At 45.5% G+C, this 13,762-nt stretch overlaps 1 protein-coding gene and 1 long non-coding RNA gene across 4 annotated transcripts in view; both read right to left on the bottom strand.

Annotated features, from left to right (window-relative positions):
* Positions 4,787-5,616, bottom strand: LOC110403226. Its single transcript, XR_002441569.1, has 2 exons — positions 5,434-5,616; positions 4,787-5,324 (listed from the first exon to the last, which is right to left on the bottom strand). It is a non-coding gene; the product is annotated as an uncharacterized LOC110403226 (long non-coding RNA).
* Positions 8,678-13,762, bottom strand: part of BRWD3 (bromodomain and WD repeat domain containing 3) — a 52,725-nt gene continuing 47,640 nt past the window's right edge. For all 3 annotated transcript variants that reach the window (XM_021405903.1, XM_021405901.1, XM_021405902.1), the window contains exon 40: positions 8,678-13,594. In XM_021405903.1, the coding sequence (XP_021261578.1) occupies positions 12,801-13,594 (794 nt within the window). In that variant the 3' untranslated portion in view covers positions 8,678-12,800. The remainder of the gene's footprint in view (positions 13,595-13,762) is intronic.

Raw genomic sequence — 13,762 nt, 5'->3', positions numbered from 1 at the left:
CTCTCCTGGTGCAACTTAAAGCCATCGCCTCTCATCCTATCACTGTTACATGGGAGCAGAGGCTGACCCCACTTTGCCACAACCTCCTTTCAGGAAATTATAGGCAGAGGTAAGGTCTCCCCTGAGCCTCCTTTTCTCCAGACCAAACAATCCCAGTTCCCTCAGCTGCTCTCCATAAGATTTGTGCTCCAGACCCTTCACAGTTCCACTGCCCCTCTCTGGGCACGCTCCAGAGCCTCAATGTCTTCCTTGTCAAGAGGGGCCCAAAACTGATCACGGTACTCGAGGTGCGTCCTCACCAGTATCAAGCACAGATTCCCTTTGAGCTCCAGAATTTTCTGGAGAATTTGCATTTACTTTTTAAAAAAGTAAATTTGCTGACTTTTAAAAAAGGATAAGGAAGGACAGGGATGCGAGGCAGAGTTGTCCCCCTGCAAATCTGTGACTCAGCAGGACACTAACAAGGGCTGCTCCACGGGCAGAGGTTCCCCCATTGACCTTCTTGAGCACTCCAACTTCACCACGAATCCGAGCACACAGTTTCCTGCTTTCCTACCACACCATGGAGCCTGCACAGCCTCCTGAGGAGCTCCTGCAGCACCAGGTTTCCCCAGGCTCCCTCAGCCTTCAGCCCACAGCGCTCCAAGAGAACCTAAGGTTTGACTTTCGGAAATCCCAATCAACTCTTGCTACCTCCCCCTATCTGGATTGCATAAGTAATAGGGGAAATATCATGAAGCATGACTCCATAGGATGTTTATCTTAAAGCAACTAGAGAAGGCAAGTAGCTACCTCAATGTTTTTCTGCTCCTAGACAGCAGATGCTGATCCTTAATGAATGGTGTTTGCATGAATCCAATAGCACCATTTATATTGCCCAGCCTTGGTGGGGTTGACTCATTAGGTGTTATAAATAACAACTCCTAATATGCAGTCAGTGTGCAAGTGCCTTGTATAATGATTGAGGAACAATCACAAACTAATTTCCCACGGATCATTCATAAGATATTTGAATAAAAATAAGGTGGTATTTGCATATCTCTCCGGAAGGAAGTAATCTCCCTGAAAAATATCTTGGTTTGCAAACTGCATTAGTCAACAACTTTAGCACAGTCGCTTTCACAAGAAATTATGCTAATACATGTGGAAGATTTCATTTTCTTTTAGAAACAGAAGGAATCGCAGTAAGACGCAGAATAGCACAAATGACTGCAGCGAGATGCACTGCCCCGAGTAATTGATTGCTGCACCCACTCCAGTAAGCTGTGCTTTGTTAGAGAAAAAAAATAGGCAAGCTACAATCTGATAGCTATAGCTTAATCTCCATAAACAAATACCATTCAGGATTTAATTAGAACTGGGATGCGTTCTGCTGCACACAGCCTGGGTTACAACTCCACCTGTGCCCACACCCCAGCAAGACATGCCAACCTAGTGTGAGCATGTTGACTTCTCCAGCAGTGGCATTGCAATGCTTTGGCCAAAATCCCAAGTTCTTAATTGCCAGTTTTGACATCTTGTCTACTTCAGTAATACCACCCAACTATGTTTAAATCAGCTTTTCAGTCAAAGGAAAATACAAACATTCTCACGTCTGTGAAGCATACCAGCAGTTGAAAAACAGTGGGGAAGGTTCTCCAGAATGACGCCCATGGTCTGGCTCACGAACCTTGGACAAGCATTTCTGCAGCTCTGTTCGGCACTCAGCACTTTCGTGTTCTGTTTGGCAGAGCAGACATGTTCATGAGGTGTGCACAGCAGCCGAGTAGAATAGCCACGTTGCTGAAGACCTTAATTCCCAAACACCGCTTACGGATAGCAGCTCTTTAACAGAGATTTTCAGGAGTCTGTTTCAAAATCCCAGTCTCCTGTCAGTGTTCACCTCTTGCTGATTTCACTAAGGGAAGCATAATTGAATACATGCCAGTTTAGGCCAGGCTCTACATTTCGAGTTAGCTGCTGTATGGCATCCACGCACACAAAACCCGTGTGACCATCAGACATCATTAACCCCAGCACATACTTTTCAAGGAAAGGCCGTTCTCTGTCCTCCTCCAAAGGACATCCCAGTGTAGACAACAAGGTATTGCTGTATTCAAAATCCATAAGGGAGAGACAGTGACTGATCTTGGTGGATGGATTCCTGCCATCCTTCTCCCAGCAGAAGCCCCGGGGAAGGCCGTGTCCAGTGCCCATGTCCAACATCTGTACACCTGGCTCCAAAATTCTCCTTTTCTCTTGGGATTTGGCCAGTCTTCCAGATCATGTGTATTTGGCAGTCCTTAAATAATCTGCTCTCATCAGCTGTTGGCTCTTCAATGCCTTTTATCCAAGTGCTTCAAAGACCTTTAATTAAGCCCTCTTAAGATGAAGGCGGCATCCCTATCTGACACAGCCTTAATTGAATCAAGGGAGGTTAAGAGGCCAAAATACAGAAATAATTGGAGTGCTCCATGAGGACCGCTTCCGACCCTTGGTTCTCCAGGGGCTGCTAGTGCCAAATTCTGTTCATGTCCCTCAAAACTCCACAACTATTTCAGGCTTCTGAATGATCAGGTCTGTTGCTATAAGCTTGTAAACACTGAAGTTGTTGGTTTTAACTATGTCTAGCAGGAAGAAAATCTGATAGATGTAGGAGCCTCTGCCCCAGGATCTGCATTTTCTAAGCCACTTGATATTTTTCATTTTAAATTATTTCAATAAATGTGGCTTGCTGGCCAATTTAGCAATGTAAGTGCTTCTGATGAGCTCTCAGTGCAAGACAAATATGTGGGTTTCAGAAATATGGCTCTTAATGTTTCATAGAAATTATTAAAAAATCATAAGCGAATGTTATTCCCACTAATTGCCAGTTTACAGCCATGCTCCCGTGGCCTTCTTTAAGGGCTTTCACCATTCAGACCTTTAAAAAACGTACAAGGAGCTTAGAGAATACAGTTGTTATGATTGATTGGATACAGACATCTATAAAAAGCCAGAAAATGGGAAAACACGAGCAGCACCTCTGAGTTTCCCTGAGTTTTATGGGCAGACTGAGCCACCACCACCACAGCAATTCACTGCCTGCAGGCACGGACTTCCACTGGCAGTGCATCACTCACACAGCAGAGGAGGAGATAAAGAATCACTGCTGTGTACCGTGTTCAGCAGAGATAATTAATTGGGGATCGATTCAAAAGTAATCCAACTCTCTTTAAGTTTGCAGTGATAAAATCATGACAGATGGGATGAAGGAGGAGAAATCCCAGCTGGCCGGGCAGGAGATGAGCCCTGCACACAGCAGCCTGCCCAGGGCTTCCCCAGCTCTTCCCAAGCCCGGGCTGTGGTTCTGTGACTCAGAGGTTCTGTGATTCTGTGACCCTGATTTCTCGCTCAGCTGTGGGCACCACCCCTCTTGCGCCCAGCCCTGCCCCATGCCCTGTCCTTCTGAGATACACCGGGCTATTTAAAACAAGTTAACTGTAATTATAGGCTGCATTTTCAGCCAGTTTGCTGCCCCCGAGATCCTCCAATTGGGATTTCCCAATGAACAGTCTCTGTTGCTTCTCCCGAGCCTCGCAGTCGCACTGTTCTGAAACGCTCTCTTCTGTACCCTTTTTTACCCCAATCCTTGCACCGAGAATCTCAGTGCACAGAGAAGCACACAGCGCTTTGAAACCTGGGGATAGACATCAGATTAAAGCCCCATTCCCAACTTCATATCGCATTGCCCACTTTTAGTGCATGACTGAAAGAACGACCAAGACACCGGGAAGATGCAGACCATTGTGACCAAATTCTGCATTTTGAACTGTACATGAAGATATGAGATATCAGCCTCTCCCTCAGATAGCTACAGTACTCCACCACGTGTTGCTAACCTAAAACGAAGCAGTTTTACAACATATAATCACGTCTTATTTCCAGCACCGACATAAAGGAAATGGAGGTGACCCCAGCGGCGTGAGGACCCCGCAGATATTCCCAAATCACTTTAAAATAAGGTGCTGGGGCAAAACAACGCCGTGCTAAGCACAGGCTGCGGAACATCACAATTCTGAGTAAGTGTTTATGGCTGAGCTGTAATGGAAGTGCTGACAAGCCCTTCCCACGGTGGTCCCAGCCAGCCCCTCTGATAACGCATGGCACAGAGCGAGGGGCTCTGATTCACCAGGGCTGTGTGCAGCAGGGTGGGGAAACAAGCTGGGGAGCAGCGCTGCTTTGCTTTGCTATTTTCTTTGTTTCTATTTTGACCCAAAGGCTGGAACATTTCAAATCAGCGTTGTGTGCGTTTTACACTGTGAATATTTCAACATACATGAATCTTTAATACAGCGCTGCTCAGCTTAGCTCAGGAAATTTGAAAATTATCTGTGTAGTGACTATACAGCTTTCATAAAAACATTGTTATGTGATGTACCAGCAAAATAACAAGCTTAAATGTGCTGTGGCACCGGCTGCATGCTTGCAATCAATTCTGCTTTGTACAAATGCAAAAATGTTCCCCTTGGGAATGTGCCGGATTTCTGATTTTTCCAGTGCCTACGGAACGCTGTAAAGGGATCAGAAGTGACCCCGAGCAGCATGCATATGGATGTTCCACGGTGCAGCTCATTACAATGTTCTCCATTTAAATACTTCTGCCCAAAAAAGTGAAAATACCTCCGCACCTCAGCACAAACGGGGCTGGGTGCAGGGTGGGAGCAGTGGATCCGCGGGTGCTTAGCATCCCCGCTGCACGGCCCATGCTAATGAGCTTCATTATTTAATAACAAACAGCAGCATTTAATTAACGCAACCATCGCCATCCATAAAATACTTTAATTACACCGGAGGCTGCTGGAAAGACGTCAGCTTGGGGTGACACTGAGCAGCAGGTTCAGCTCTGCTCCGTGCACTGAGCTGTGGCCATCAGTGGGCAGATAGACAGATGGATGGACAGACAGACAGACAGATGGGGCTATGCTTGGTGCCTTCGTTCACTGATTAATTATAAGCTACAGTGGCTTCAGTTTGTGTTCCCTTCTTTAATCGATGGATGGGACATTCCCAGTTCCCTCCTGATCGCTCCCTCCCATGCCTGTGGCTGCTGTTGGGTGTGGAGGGGTCTCCTCGTAGTGTGATTCCAGCAGTGCAAGCGTGCAGGTGTGCAGCTATGCAGTGCTCAGCTGTGCAACGTGCAGGTGTGCAACACGCAGGTTAAGTCTGCTCAGGAAGTTTTCCAATTTGATTTATCACACCTTTCCCAGTTAGCTTTCTTTCCCTTGAAATTGCTTTTCCCAAACCGTCATGCTGAAATGGCTGAGTCCCTGTATTTCAGCCTTTCCTCAAAGAGAAGTAGCCTTCTGAAGCAAAAAATACATATAAATATAACAAACCCACATTTAGCAATACCATACACAGGAAACAGCAGATCACGATGAAAATGCTTGAAAGTGACTGAATTATTTGAACCTTTTGATACGGGCCAAGACCTTACACGTGTTCACGGAAGGAGAAAGCCGGGTCCCGCTCCCACCTGCTGCTGGAGGCCAGGATTTGGGTGCGGGGCGAGGCAGGGCCATGCCCTGGGGCTGGCACCTCGTCGGGTTGCGTTGGGATACCTCCATGGGAGCCCACCCGCAGCCTCAGCTCCTTCCTCACCTCCTGCAGGAACGGCTGCCCCGGCGCCATGCCCACACGGTCCGTCCGCTCCTTCCCCGCTCCCGACGCCGTTTTCGGCCGCGACACAGAGCTACAAGAGCGCAAAAGCAAACGACAGATGGCTGGTTTTGAAACAAACCCCTGTTCCGCAAGTTCGAAAACTTTTTCTCGCAGACCGAATTCTCTCCCTGGAGCTTTGTGCCTCATCAGGAGCGCTTTGATCGTCACCGGGCATTATTCTCCGGGCGCTTTGTGGCTGGGAGCGCGCCGCTCCCTGCCCCGCTCGCAGCTGCCGCGTACACAAAGCGGGCGCCGTGCACCGTGCACCTGTTGCTGCCTGCCCGCAGCCGGAGCGAGGCGCCCAGCAAAGCGTGACTGGGGGGAAACCAGCCTCGGATCTTCGAGGCTGCGTTATGTGGCAGCGCGGGCGCTGTGCAGGCGGCGTGCCGGTGACAAAACCTTCCTCCGATGCTTTTTCAGCAGTGCTGGGACAAAGGAAAAATACGGTTTTAGAGTCTTTTATCCGTTCCTCGGCTTGAATGAAGTCCATTTTGTTACAGTGAATAAACTTGATGCGTTCCCAGCTGCAGTAAACACAGCATCTTGGGTTTTTGACCGCATAATACAGCTATCAAAAAAGTGTTAGTTGCTCCTTTTGGAACAAAACAACCTCCAGAATGCTCCCTTTGCTGGAGAGGTTTGATGGAGGTGAAGGAGCTTCCAGTGCCAAAGCCAGTACCACTGTGTATAGGCTACAGCACAGGGAAAACAGTAGTTTGATGTTGTTCTCAGCACGCAACGAAGACAAGGAAAAGCCCTTTGATTCCTGGAACCTAAAGCACCGCGTTAAGGAGGTGCTGGGAGGACAGGGCTCGGTGCAGGGACAGCACCAGGGCAGCAGCAGCGGCCCAGGGTGGCAGGGCCCAGGCTGCAGCTCTGTCCCAGGGCACTGCCTTCTCCTCACTGCCCCTCTCCATCCCTGCCCAGCAGTTCCCGGCACCCACAGGAATCAAAACGGACTGTGGGAATTCTGCCTGGTTTACTGAGAAAGACATGGAAAAAAGAAATTCTTCCTGTTAGTGCAGAGAGATTTATATATCATCCTGGAGCCCGGTGCTGGCAGAGCGTAACAAACAGGGATAACAAATGGTGGGGCACTGCATCTGTCAGAAACGAGCCCCACCAACAGCAGAAATGCAATTGGCTTTCAAACTCCTTGGGCAGCATTTGCCTGTCTCTCTCCAGCAGCAGAGTGAAAATAACGCAGCCCCGTATTCCAGAAGCACTGGATTTTTCCTGCAGAGTGAATGAATTAACGTGCTACAGTTCCACGTGTGTAAGGCACGATTAAAGCAGGAACGAAGCGCTGCACGCGCCCCGGGCACCCCAAGCACCCAGCCTGCCCACAGCCACCATGCCACTAAGGGGTCATCCACCCCTCGAGGGGTTAAATTATCCACACCTATCCCCTGTGGACAAGCGTCCTTTTTCATAAATACAAACAGATACACTCAAATCAAGTAAAAGCTCACGGTTGTTTTTTTTTGTTGGGGCTTTTTTTGTTTGTTTGTTTTTGTCTTTAACTCTAAACTCCTTAGTAAGCAATGCAAAACCAAAGTATCAGTTTCTCTCTTTTTTTTTTTTTTATTAAGACAATCCCACAGCTGGAAAATGAAACATCCTAGATTACATAAGTGACTTCAAAAAAACCTCTAGAAAAAAATCTTTACAAATTTACATTTGTACAATACAAAAACTAACAGCTCATTGCATATAAATATTACATTTGGTCTGCCAGCAAGTGGCATCAAAATCCCTGAAGTATTCATTTAAAGGGACCTGAGATAGCGGATGTGAAGATATGGGCATAAATATCACCTGAAAAAAAAAATAATCAACAGAGAAAGTATAGAATTGTAATTGCTTTGTGCATTCTCGGAGTATTTAAAATCATCCAGAGCATGAACTGCAGAGCCTGAACGCTGTGAATGTCATTGCTGAACACCAACGGTAAGAGCCAGTACTTCTAAGCAAAGTCTGCTATAGCAACTCACGTAGGAATGAAGAGCCTATATTGGTATTTCTACGGAAAAAATAACAACCAGAGTTAGATTTCTGAACACATCCGAGCGGCCGCCGCTCTCGGGAGGCGTTTCAAGGAGCAGAACGGCAGCGCTGGGATCTCCCGGAGCAGCCCCTGCCCCATGCTCCTGCCAAAAGCAACCCGAGAACAGGGCGGCTGCTCGGAACCGCACACGAGGTTGAGCATTTCCCGGAGAGCTCCACGTCTGGAAGTTCACCAAAGTGGCTGCAGTTATTCCCCAGGAGCAGCAACTCTCAAACGCAGCACTAAGCCGCTCCGTTTTGAGTTCTTGTATCAGGTACCCACATCCATGCACATAAATGTATTTAAGCACCATTTTCATAATACTAGAGTTAAGGCTGTGACAGCGATTCCACTGGAAAGGTTCAGGGATCCATAGCACAGTTGTGTACGTTTGCTGTGGGCTGAACTTAACATATTAAACACGTACAAGCTCCCAACAGGTCTTTGCATTTCTAATACTAAAGAAGACAACTTTTAGGTTAAGTTCTGCAGGCTGTTACTGTACAGAGAGGAGTTTTTTTCTTTGTTTTTGTGGTTTTTTTTCCAAATGTATGAACCTCCAATATACTAATATTTGGAAGTTATCTATCGCACATGCGCAGTAATTTTCTATAATACATACTTGTAAGAACGCAATGACAGCTCCCTATGATCCTAATAGAGATCTTTCCTCGGGTTGTTAACTGCTCCTTCAGCCTACCATGTCATTAGCAACTCATAAAACTTGCTGTGACAATTAAAAAGAAACAAACTGTGGAGACACAAACACATCGCTACAACACGGAACTCGTGACACAGCGCAGCAAGGCGGGACGCAGCCCCACGGGGCTGCCAAGCCATCCCTGCACCAACAGCTATTTGGCTTTCCCCAGCCTTCACCACCCAAGCTAAAGATGAGATGGAAACCTTGAGTTCTTATCAGAAATTAGAGATTCCAATTTTTTTCCCTTATATTAGCAGCGTGTGATTTCGAACAGTTGTCAGACATGTGGGAGCAGTATTTCCAAATGCTTGTGAAGGTTGTCTTTGCTTTCTGGGGTCAGCGGAGCCTCCACCATTGTCAAAAGCAATCTATTTTAGTGTATCTTTCCAGAAACTGAACACATTTTTTTTGCTAGCACACGATGTCTGTTCTTCCCAGGGCTCGGCACGCTTTGTGCAGAAGTAGCAGCTGAGGTGTGCGTTTAAGAGAACGCTCAGGGAAAACTAAAATCTGCAAAAGGTACAACATTTTAGGCAACCAAAAATCATCCACAAATTATTTCTCCATGCTTCTACTCAGCCGGTTCAAATGCAGGGCGGAGCTGCCCGGGATGAGGGGGTGAGCTCTGCTTACTGTTCTGCAGCAAACTTCTGTTACTGGAAGGAGGAACCCAAGATTGTGCCAAGCCCTATTAAGCAAGCGCAGTGGGCTCTCTCTTTTTTAATAAGGGTGGCAATGAGAGGGATGAGAGAGAGGAGAGACGATGGATGCATCCTAGGCACCTCCAGCAGCTGGGGAATGGTGCTAACACACAGAGAGAGGCAGATGTGAAAAACATGGGAAGTGGTGGGAAAGTTCATCTGCCAGACAAACAGGAGGCAAAAGAATGAAGTCTTACACTCTAATAGCCTAGCTGAAATAAAATTCATTGGGATACCATAAAACTCCAAGAGTATCATAAATAACCTATGGGGCAATAACGGGAAGCTAAAGAAGAGGGGTGGAACACAACAAGTAGAAAAGCAAAAGATGACAGAATATCAAAAGCGGGCAAGGTTTGGGCTGAAGAGATGCAGCGGCACATCAGAACTGCAAAGGGAGCTTGGTCATTCACAGTCTGGTCCAGGAAAATACAGGAGTGCTACAGAGAGTAGATCCCTAGCCAGGAGAAATCCAAGAACAAGGATTTTCAGCCCCATCACCACAGAGCACAAAGCTGGGGACAAGGATCTGCTGCAGTGACCCCTGGGGCACACGCCCCCCTTCCCAGGGCACCTCAGGGTGCCCCCACATCCCCCAGCACTCAGGAGAAGGGCCACACAGCTGCAGAACGCCTGGCCTCTCATGGCTAGAGAAAACCTTGCTTGCATCTTGCAGCACAGAAGCTCAAGAATTAACCAGCGGCAGCAGAGGAGCCCCAGGAGCCTGCACGCACACCTCGCCAGCCTTCAGGGATCTAACCACCCGACCTGCACCTTTTTCTTAGGTCCAGTTTTGGAGTAGACAGCACAAGGCTTAAACCAGCTCACTGCTGCTGCTGCTGCACCCGCGGGGCTTCCTGCAGCGCTAAGCGGCTCCTGGCAGAATCTGGGATTTGAGAGAAAGCGTCCAAGTTACCATAACATTAAAATTATTCCACCAGGCGATGAGAAATCGATTGCCCAACTCAGAGGGGATACAAAACCGACTAAAAGTAACATCTCTAAAACCAAGTTATTTTTCATGCTTACAAAAAAGTTCTCATGCACAAAAAAGCAGGTTTGTTTTGTTTTGTTTTTAAATAAGCGATAGCTCTGTTGTTCCAGCACACCCTGCTGCCTAGCTCTTAACCAAGTAACACATATGATTAATACTTACGTCACAGCAAAGTGATGCTTCACTGTTATCTTCACAGTACTTCATTACATAGAAAAGATACATTTGAGAATATGTTTAATATTATCCTAACTCGCTAAAATACACAAATTATAAAATGATTTATCTGGAATCCATGTATTTATCTCCCCCCAACCCCTACACAAAATAAATACGTAAGTGGATCTTCGGCCAGTCAGAAAGATATGGAAAGCATTTCTTTTGCATTTCAAGATTTTCAGGCTTTAGAACAGAAACCATAGTGTTTACATTAGCTCCACGGGACTGATCTAAAAGAGGTACGGCTCTGACTACGAGCTGATGCGTACGCGCTATTCCTGGTTACCGTATGTAGGAGGAGCGATCAGTCAAAGAAATAATACATTTTTTTTTTTATAAATATATAAGCATATATATATATATATATATATATATAAAATGAGAGAGAGATGATAGGACAGGTATTTATATTTTAAAGCCCAATACAGAACTAGCAGTGCCTCTGCACTATATTTCCACCAAGACACAACTAAATTAAGTCCAGAAACGGATTATGGCTGATTCAAAGCAGTTGATAAAGTGTGATTTTTCTACTGTACCATGAACTCATACTAATGCTCTGAGCAATTTAGGATATACTTTCCTCCATCACAAAACTAAACCTTTGCCTTTTTTCAAGTCATTTTGTTTCTAACTAGAGGTTCTGGGAAGCGAGATAAAATAGATAGTGCTTAATATAGAAAGGCAAAAACTAAATTCTTTCTGCATCTGAGAATATACATGGGTCACTCTTTGCTGCCTGAGGTTTTCCAGAATCATTGACCAAGCCGTGCACAGAAGAACTTAAGGATACTGGATGAAAGGGTCTTTTTGTTTTTCTTTTCTTTTTTTTTTAAAAGAATATTGAAGAACACCAAAAATTTCTAATCTCTTTTTTTTTTTTTTTCTCTCCTTTTTTTCTCTCTGTGTAATCTAACTCACTCAACCGAGCTGGAACTGTCAGATTCTTTTAGACAACAGGAGAAAACCAAAGTCCCACACGCATTCCAACCAGACCCTGCTGAGCAAAGAGGCTGCCACCACCAGCTCAACCCACACAAAGAGCCTGCTCCTGCCCACTGGGTCTGGCACCCAGAGAAAAGCCGAAATGTTTCCCTCGTATCATCACATACTGTACTACTACTACTACCAAAATGATTTCTGATTTCGAGTTAGCATTTTGCAGTATGACAACAATACAGTGCAACATGAATTCGCTTCTAGAAGCTTGAGATACAAGAGTCTGTGTGGAGGATGGAATAGCAACTTCCCAGCACTGCCAGCCACCAGAGCTCCGTTCTGCTTCCCCAGCAGCTTCAAGGGGCAAACTAAAACAAACACAGGTTTGCACTGAGTAAGTGGCAGCAGAAATGTGTGGGAGACAGCTGGCCTATCTGCACCAACAAATTGCCACCTGCTGAAAACGTTACGCTTCTGAAAACTCTGATAATTACTTAGATGTGTTTTCATTGTGTCAATAAAGATACATTTGCTACACAACTCAGTGAACAATTCCATCCTTCTAGACCTCCTTCTTTTGCCAGTACTTCTTCAACACGTACTGAATAATAGCATCTATTTTCTTTTAAATTTCCAGTAGTTGTAAATAGAGGTAGCCAAGCTACTATTAAAAATCACGTTATGCTTTGAAGAGGAGGAACCATTCAAATGTTGAAGTTACCACTTAGCTGCACAATCTCTATTAATACTATAAAAATATGAGAGAACAAAAAGAAAATAGATGCAAGTAACTTTTGCATTTGGCACCTTTTGTCTAGATATTCATAATTCTCAAGTATTCTCTTTTTTTAATAAAGTTAATGCACACATAGGACACACCACATCAAAGGTTTGCTACATATTTACAAGGCACCAACCCTTTGTCACTTTTTACACGAATAAAGAACCAATAGAAAGCACGTCAGGACCCTCATAACTGTAGTATAGACATACTTCAGCACAATTCACGACTGTTTGGCCTGGGAAGATTAAAATAATCCAGATCCTTCTTACAATATAGAAACTGTAAACATTTTATAGCTGCCTTTAGGATTGGTGTATTGTGCAAAAGTTATAATTATTACTGTGTATAAGGATTTATGGCAAAAACCACATAAAAACTCCGTAAGAAGGTGCTATTTCTATAATACAAAAACAAAACAAGGGAGAGAAGTCATAACCATGATTCAAAATGTCATGTTCTTATTGAGAAGCTAGAAGCCTCTTTAATGCGATGAACTCGTAGTGCGTGGGGAATTTCTGTAATTTAAGGCCTAATGAATAAGGCTTGCTTTGACCAATGAAGTGTGGCGATCTGAAGTTTGAAAACAAACGCAACTCGACATAATGGAAAAGCACCACTGTGAAACGTGAGTGGAGTCCCCGCACAACTTGCTTGGTAGATTTTCTGGTAAAATCCCTGCAGTAGAAGGCCATTGGAGTTCTTTTTAAAATTGTTCCAAAGTTTTTCATCTGTCAATAATTCCATCCCATGAGATGGCTGACCCTGGCTTTTTCTGTCATTTTCCGCACCCTGCCTGACCTGGAAGTACCAAGGTTCAAAGGATCCTCGGTGTGCACAAAATTGTCATTATCAGAATCATCGTTATACAGGACAGTTCTTCTGCCCTCGTTCCTCGTTCTGATTCGAGGTGGTCTACTGAATCGGCCTCCAAACACATTTTCACCAAACTGTCCTCCAAACAGATTTTCAAATTCGTCATCTGTAATTCGGGCACGTTTTGCTCTGGTGGCTCCTCGTGAGGCCCCTCTGCCTCCTCGGCCTCTTCTTCCGCCCCTGCCACCACCTCTTCTTCCTCTGCCACAGCCTCTTCCTCCTCTACCACCTCTTCCCCCTCTGCTCCATCTCCCCCACCTTCCCCATCGACCTCTCCTCCCCGTCCCTCTGCCCTGCCAGGTCCTTTTCCCACTGGTGAATTTTCTTTTGATTTTTCTTTTGGGTTTTTTGGATTGCACAACTTTGCTGTAGTCATGGTCTCCATCAATGTAATCCTGATCTGTTCTAGATGTTGATTCAGAGTCTGAATCAGAGCCACTTCCGCTTTCAGAACTTGAACTAGATCCTGATTCCCCACTTTCTGATGAAGACAAACCAGATTTGTCCTTTAATTCTCTTTTCTTCTTTTCTTCTTCCTCTGCATCTGCCTCCTCTAGATGCTCATCTTCTGATGCACTTATTAGCTTCCTCTTCACTCCTGTCCGAGGTTCTCTGCCATCACCATTTGTAAGTGGTCCATCAGGAGAGTGATCTAAGCAGACACAAAATAGCCCAGTTATCATCGGAATCATGTCTGAGCTAAATTGGGCCACAAAAAGTGGGATTCACCTCGTATGTCTTTGTGGCAAGCTCTGGAAATGATCCAACTCTGAGCTAGCCACCAGAGATGACCTCTATGTTCTGTGTACACAAACAAGTG

Source organism: Numida meleagris, chromosome 8 (assembly GCF_002078875.1).
Source record: "Numida meleagris isolate 19003 breed g44 Domestic line chromosome 8, NumMel1.0, whole genome shotgun sequence".
Taxonomy (NCBI): Eukaryota; Metazoa; Chordata; class Aves; order Galliformes; family Numididae; genus Numida; species Numida meleagris.
Note: the sequence above shows the minus strand (reverse complement) of the source record. Positions and strands in the feature narration are given on the sequence as shown.